This window comes from Podarcis tiliguerta (genome assembly GCF_965153285.1).
Source record: "Podarcis tiliguerta genome assembly, chromosome: 12".
NCBI lineage: Eukaryota > Metazoa > Chordata > Lepidosauria > Squamata > Lacertidae > Podarcis > Podarcis tiliguerta.
The window spans coordinates 33,760,053-33,767,709 of NC_139545.1; the positions used below are offsets into that span (position 1 = coordinate 33,760,053).

The window sequence follows — 7,657 nt, forward strand, 5'->3', positions numbered from 1 at the left end:
AGCAGGTGATATTTATGTCTGAGTAAGAATTATTTGCCTAGGGATGACTGTGGTTATTTAGTGCTGTCTTTTTTATTGATCAAAATCCTAACAGTTGCATTATTAGCTGCTTCTAGTTGTTAGCCATTCTGAGGCTTCAGGGATGGGTGAGTATGGGAAAGGGCTAAAATCCAAATATTAGTCTGGATCATCTTGCTGTTGATTGTATTTCTTGCAGCTAATCAGGAACAACTAAAGCATCATATGGAGTGTGGCAAAAGAGCAATGCTTCATGCATGAGGAAAAAATAATAGTGTTTAGGATTTTTATTTGTTTGTCTTGACAAGACAGCAATGCTTCATTACATACTGTAGTATTTTAAGGATGTTTATTTGATACCTCCCGTGCAATTATCACTTCAATTTTGAATATGCTATTGTGAATATGTGCCTGTACCCCTTATGAATAATCCATGCATAGAAACTGATATGGAGCACAGTATGCTATTCATCCTATCAGATCTTTTATCTGTATTTGATATTGTGGACTATCACATGTTGGCAAATTGACAGCAGTAACTGCAGGGTAACAGCCAGGCGATGTGGTTCTGCTTCTTCCTTTCTAGAATGTTCCCGAGAACAACTGATTGCTAATCAAATCCTTCCCCCATTCTCTGTTGGATTCCACAATACTGTATTCTGTCCTGTTCAAAACTTGCCACATAAATTTCTGAAAAGATCTGGTGGGTAGTCATGACAATACCAAACTTACTTATCTGTTTGATTCCTTATCTGCTTAATTCTCCAGTCTTGGACCTTGCAGTGGTAAACTTGTGACCGAACCACTTCAGATTACAGGTCCCAACTGACTGTATGCTGTTGTGTACAAAAACTTCCTCTACATACAGCAGACAACTAAAGAACATAAGAAAAGCGCTGCTGGACTTGAGTTCTGTCCAGTCAAATTTTCCCACAGAGCACATAAACTAGACATGAGCACAGAGGCACTCCTGCTGTTGTCATCAGGAATTGGCATTCAAAGTCTTCTGGTGGTTCCCTCGCTGCGAGAAGTGAAGTTACAGAGAACCAGGCAGAGGGCCTTCTCGGTAGTGGTGCCCACCCTGCAGAACACCCTCCTATCAAATGTCAAGGAGATGAGTAACTAGACAACCTTTAGAATAAATACATCTAAAGGCAGCCCTGTATAGGGAAGTTTTTTTATGTTTTATTATGGTTTTGTAGATGCTGGAAGCCACCCAGAGTGGCTGGGGCAACCCAGTCAGATGGGTGGGGTACAAATATAATAATGATAATGATAATGATGCCTCTGAACCCAAACATAAAGGTAAAGGGACCCCTGACTGTTAGGTCCAGTCGCGGATGACTCTGGCGTTGTGGCGCTCATCTCGCTTTATTGGTCGAGGGAGCCGGCGTGCAGCTTCCGGGTCATGTGGCCAGCATGACTAAGCCGCTTCTGGTGAACCAGAGCAGCACACGGAAACGCTGAAACATGCACACATCATAATGAGACTGACTTGCTGAATTTTAAAACTCACTGAATTGAGGCAGTGTAATGGCTAAGTGATGCCAGCATGCCCGCCTCTCCAAATTCATACATAATCTGCTGAGCTTCCCTGCAATAGCCAAACATCTCCTATTTTTAAACAAGCTGCTGTGTGGGCCTGGGGAGACCAATACACATTCCATTGCATAGAACAGATTAATCAATCAACCAACTGACAAATTAAAAAAGCAGCAGCAGCTCCTTTGCCCCAAAGCAGTACCTCAGAAGGCCGAAATTATCAACAGATTCTAATGACAAATTAGAAAGGAACGCGTTAATTTGTCACTACTTTTTCCTGCAGCAACGTGAGAACACCGTGAAACAAAGAACGTGTGAATCTGATCTAATACCGCCATCTCCTGGTAGTTCGCTTTTTCGGCAAAAGGAAGGCAGGTCGAGGCCTCTCTGCTAGATGGCAGCACTAAAAAAGTAAAACACCCATCGCGCTTTTCCCCTCCTGCACGCGCGTGCTCTTTTTCCGCTTTCTGCTTTTTCCGTTTGCAACTTTCCACGCCTCCCCAAGGAAGGAAGCGCACAAATGCCGGCGGTGAGCAACACGCTAGTATCTGCAACCCACTCTTGTGCGTTGTCTGTAACGCCTTTAAAAGTTTCTCAGACATAGAACGCGAAGATTAAATTTTGGGAAGCAGGATTTTAGCGGCTCAAGGCTAGCAAAACTGAGGCTAGTAAATAGGGAAGGCGGTGGCAGAGGGGAAGAAGAGAAAAGGAGGTTCGCTTCAGGGGCAATATGTATTTCATGCTAGATTTTTGAAGGAAACTAAAACTCCCATCCGTGCCGTAAATTAAAATGCTGTTGATTTCGAGGGAGCTGATATTTCGTTAAGCCCACCTAGGGCTCAGGCTTGTTTTCCTGTTTCCGATTTCGCCGCGACAGCGCAGTCCTGCACATTCATGTCTACTCAAAAGTGAAACCCCCATTTCCCCGTTTGTTTGTGGAAAAAATGCCTTTCTTACAGGTCACCCCAGGGTCTCAGCAATGGGGTGAGAGGCAAGCTGTTTTTGGGAGGCCCCCAAATCTGCTGTTGCCTCTTTGTACTGTAAATTGTAACCAAATAAAGCCGGGTTTTACTTTTGAGTTAACGTATACAGATCCATGGGCGTAGCCAGGATTTATTGTAGGGGAGGGCAGGTATTATGCTGGGGTGGGGAGAAACTGAGTTAACTGCGATGCAATTGGTCAGTTAAATGTTTTTCTTTCTTGATTTAGGGGGCTGCCTCTCCTGTCCCTCACCCCCCATCCCCGGCCACGCTCATGTACAGAGCCTGGCTGTAAATGAGGTGAAGATCTAGTGTTTGGGAATGATGCCTTTCCTCAGAGGAAGCGGTTTAGGAAGGTAGCTGTCATACAGAGTTGGACCATTGGTCATTTAGCTCATTACAGTATTCAGCAGAGCGTCTCCAGAGTCACCGCCAATCTTTTGCAGCCCTGTTTCCACATGCAGGGAGTCATGACCTTTTGTGCCAAAGTATGTGCTCTACCACTAAACTCCAATTTAAGGAATTTATTTTAATATATCTGAATATTGTTTATCTTGCCCTTAAAGTGCCAATTAGTAGTAGTATTAATTAAACTTACTGATTACTGGTAACCTAGTACATTTATAATGTGATATCATAATATAAAGGCATGCAAAGTCAACAATTTAGAACGCAACAAAACATTCCTTTCTGGTAGCCACTCAATTTAATGCATCACACTTTATAAAAACCAGTCTACTGATATGACCACCACAGAATTAGTACTGTAGTGTGAGGATCAGGGCTATGCATTTAGTCTCACCCACAACATCATATATTTTACCTTCCAGCAAGTATGTATTGTGTGAAAATGAAGCCCAACATGTGAGCTCCTGATTATGAACAGAGAGTGCTATGCAATTGGGACAAGCAGTCAGGACACCACACTGGTTGGCTAGAGTCTTTCCGAGCATCCAAATGTGGGGGTACGTACTCATGTATAATTCTGTGGCTCCTTTTTGCTGGTGTGAATTGTGCATCTGCAGTGAACTACAGCAGAACATTTTGGGAGGATGCAAAAGAGGGGAAACTGCTTTTCCTTAAAAGTATTTCATTAGCGTGCGTGCACCCTATGCTAACTGAATCATACTGTAGACCCTTTGTTACTTATGTCCATTGTTTTCAGTGGGTTTACTCTTAACACAACTAATGTTGTATACATTCATACCTTTGTTCTTGAATGCCTTGGTACTCGTACGTTTTGGCTCCTGAACGCCGAAAACCTAGAAGTAAGTGTTCCAATTTTCAAATGTTTTTCGGAAGCCGAATGACCTACACATCTTCCACTTGAGTGCAGGAAGCTCCTGCAGCCAATCGGAAGCTGCACCTTGGTTTTTGAATGGTTTCGGGAGTTGAACAGACCCTTGAAACGGATTAAGTTCGAGAACCAAGGTTCCACTGTATTAACTCTGTGGCTGCAATTTTATATATACTTAAATCTGAACCATTTTACTAAGAATTCCCATCAGTAATGGGGTTAGGACTGCAGCCTTAGTCTGGATCCTCTGCATTGAGAATGTACCGTATTTTTCGCCCTATAGGATGCACATTCCCCCCCCCCAAAAAAAAAACAACAACAACCAGGTGCGCCCTATGGGCCAGTGTGCCCTATGGGCTGGTGCACCCTATGGGGCGAAAAATATGGTAATTCTCTGTTTGTAATTCTCTGAATGTAATTTGCTGTTTATTTCACTATTTATTTATTATTTTTAAAAAACCTCCACTACCTTTGCTCAAATATTAGAAGGCTAGTAAAAAATAATAATTGTGTGGCTAGTATTTATCGCCAGGACAGGTATAATTATTCTGAAGTTGTTATTTAATATAATTATATAACGCTTAATACAAGAACAGCCTCTAAGCAGTTTACAGAAAGGATAAAATATATATGCACACAAATATACAAACAATGAAACTGATAAAGTCCTTCAAAAGCAAAAACAGAGTAGCACAGTTTGAAAACATCTTAAGAGTCAAGAGAACTTGCTCAGTAGCCGGGCCACTAAGTTGCTTTAAGGTGGATGGAAGGTTGGAAAGGGGCACAGTCTGCAGCCATCTGGACCTCACCCAATTCCATCCATACCTTCTTCCCCATAACTACCTTGATAGGAGTACCATCCCTTCCGTGTTCCCTCATCCTCTTGCTAAGGCGCATCCTCACTCACAATATTCAGCATTCACATATTCTTCACACCCAGCTATATCCTGTGCCTACTCCCAACTAATTTCCCTACCCAAATCACTCAAACTATGTAAACACAAATCATACAGCACCCAGTACTCATCCCTTTCTAATTCCCACACCCTCAACTCATCCAATACGTATGTATACATGCACCACCCACCCATTTTTTACAGTTTTTCCCTCTCCGTCATCAAACCGCTAAGACTTTATCCACTCTACTAAAATGTACTGCAATAATACCAGGAGACACTGACAGAACCATGTAGCATCTATCTATCCACAGATGTACTCTCCTAGATAGCAATCTGGCTCTCGCCCAGGTTGCTATCTCTCACCTATGACTCACCCAAGGTGTTGCCCAGCTTCTTCTACTGGGGAGGAAAAAAGTTAAACATGTAGCAGAGATTCCAAAAAATAGACCACAGGCAATTGTACTTGAGCTTTACCTGCTACTGAAGGCAAATGAGCATAATGGTCACAAACCCAATATATTCAGGATTGGCACAGTCCATAAGAAGATTCCAGTTGTAGCACTTACAATAAAACTTACAAGCTTATAAGACTAAGCCTTAACTCTATAGCATACAGAACACCAGAACAAAGGGACAGAAAGAGAATGTAAGTGTGACCCAGGCTCCTCCTGGTCTTACTATTATAGTCAGCACAACCTTGAAAGATAACAACCAGTTTAAACCAGCTGTACTCAGCTTCCCAGAAGGAATATAACCCAAACAAAAACCTACCTCTTTCTTTCACATAGAAAGAAAGCCTTCTAGAACCCTCTTGAATTAATCAGCATAGGAGAGATCGCTATACATCAGATCAATACTTTCTGTACTAAGAAATGCAAATTGATGGGTGGAATTTCATGTGGCCCTCTCTGGTACTCCTTCATTCCACCAAGGAGTGTTCTCAGACATTTCTAACCCATACAATAGGCACTCCACACAAAAAATAATAACCCATCTAGAAGGGGATTGCTAACATTTAATTCATTCTTACAATGAATCCGAATCTTTTTAAAATGTGTTAAACAAATTAAGTTATGAACAGGTTGTTCATGAATGCTTCCTTACAGTTTATTATAATTCTCCCTCCTTGTCTCTTATTTAAAGATCCTGAACTGACTGGAAGTACAATTTTATTCAGAGATTTGCAGTGCCTGGTTAGCATCGCAATGAGAGGGCTGGTGAACGTGAAAAATAAACTGCTTTTCAACATGAATTTACCTTGGCTTATCAAGTTGTCTACAGACATTATATTCAGAGGGGATTCCACCAGGTTTCTTTGCCTTAAGATTGATAGCTCCAGTGATGAATTGGACAAGGAGAACAACATTTTAGTGAAAAATCTGGCTGGTATGGGCGTGGATGTCAAAATGGTAAGAAAACGACAGCCTGGTGTTCTCAAGAGGCAGATCACCAATGAAGATGGCCTGAAGATTTTTTTGCAAGGAAAAGGGGCTAACAGAGAAGCCATTGCCAGTATAATCTCCCGTTATCCACGTGCCATCACTCGCTCACACCAGTCTCTGAAAGAACGCTGGGAAATTTGGCGAAGCATTTTGATGACCGACATGGAAATTGTAACAATCCTGAAACGTTCCCCTGAATCCTTTTTCCGTTCTGGGAATAATGAAAACATGCAGAAGAATATTACCTTATTTTGTTCTATTGGGCTGACTTCTAAGGATCTTGGCAACATGCTGACCAGAGTTCCAAGGGTGTTTTCTAACAGTATAGAGCTCAATAAACAAATGATAAGCCTCTTGAATGACATCTATTTAGATCTAGGTGGAGAAAAGCCAGATGACTTTGTAAAACAGATAATTTCTAAAAATGTCTTTATCCTCTTACGGAGCAGCAAGCAAGTGAAAGCAAACGTTCAGTTTCTGCAGTCATCTTTAAGTCTGAGCAATAAGGAATTTCTAACGCTGTTGCATGGGCAAGGAGGTGATGTTCTGGATCTCTCTAATGAATACCTAAAAAAGACACTTGCAAACGTGAAAGAGAAGCTGTTGTCTCATGGGTGCACTGAACTAGAGGCAGATATGTTTGTCCTTAAGCACCTTCGCATTCTATACCTTTCTCCACAGAACCTGAATGATAAAATAGATTGCCTCTTGCAGGCAAATATTAATATTAATCTAATACTGAGAAGTCCCCTAGTTCTGGACAAAAGCATTAAAACTATAAGTAACCGTATTGATGAGCTGGGAAAGCTAGGCTATAACTTTCAAATCCATGGGATTGGAATTCTTGCGTTAAGTAAACAACGATTTGAAGCAAAACTGGAAAAGTTACAGGCAGCAACAATTTTGCACGGCTCTAATTGATGTGCGACCACCAATGCATGGGTCTTTTGGGACCCAGAAGAGGGCAAATGGGGGCATGGAGGGTTAATGGAGGCAAATGGACTTCTTATGCATGCTCCACCAACCCGTGTAGGGGCCAGAAATTGCACCCAGGTGCAAAATGGTTGCTGCCTGTACAATGTACATAATAAATATTTTTTTAATTGCCTTATGTGACCAAAAAAACAGAAAGCAAAACGGAAGAAATAAATAAATGGTATTGAGGTTAAAAATAATTTAGCCTTGCAGTACTTTTTTTGAATTAATAACTATTTGTGGCTATTCTAAATTTTCAAAAGTGTTGGTTTTAATAGGATCTGGTGAATGGATGCGCTTCAAATCTAGGAATATCTTTACATATGCTCCTTGATATGCTACATTTCTACATTGATTTATTTAAACATGGAGCCTTCTAACCTGATAGCTGAAATGATGCAGTAGCAATGAAGCACTATTACTTGATTTTGCTGAATGTATGTTTTACTATTTATTGTGCTTCTTTCCTGCTCTTTTAAATGGAGCATTGTATTAAGTTGCCT

At 41.3% G+C, this 7,657-nt stretch overlaps 1 protein-coding gene across 3 annotated transcripts; it reads left to right on the top strand.

Annotated features, from left to right (window-relative positions):
* Positions 1-1,628: 1,628 nt before the first annotated feature.
* Positions 1,629-7,354, top strand: MTERF1 (mitochondrial transcription termination factor 1). Of its 3 annotated transcripts, none has more exons than XR_014503629.1 (2): positions 1,629-2,089; positions 2,771-3,383. XR_014503629.1 is itself a non-coding variant. In XM_083405811.1 (2 exons), exon 2 carries the CDS (start codon positions 5,943-5,945, stop codon positions 7,098-7,100), a length of 1,158 nt encoding a protein of 385 aa, XP_083261937.1. In that variant the 5' UTR covers positions 1,691-2,089; positions 5,881-5,942; the 3' UTR covers positions 7,101-7,354. The 3 variants fall into 3 exon arrangements, 2 of the variants coding, with proteins under 2 accessions (XP_083261937.1, XP_083261936.1); XM_083405811.1 differs by lacking the exon at positions 2,771-3,383 and adding an exon at positions 5,881-7,354 and having other exon boundaries at positions 1,691-2,089; XM_083405810.1 differs by lacking the exon at positions 1,629-2,089 and adding an exon at positions 5,881-7,354 and having other exon boundaries at positions 3,377-3,506.
* The last annotated feature ends 303 nt before the right edge of the window (positions 7,355-7,657 follow it).

Bases quoted from the DNA above. Each gene is read 5' to 3' on its own strand.
- MTERF1 (XM_083405811.1), top strand. From the start codon at position 5,943: ATGAGAGGGCTGGTGAACGTGAAAAATAAACTGCTTTTCAACATGAAT.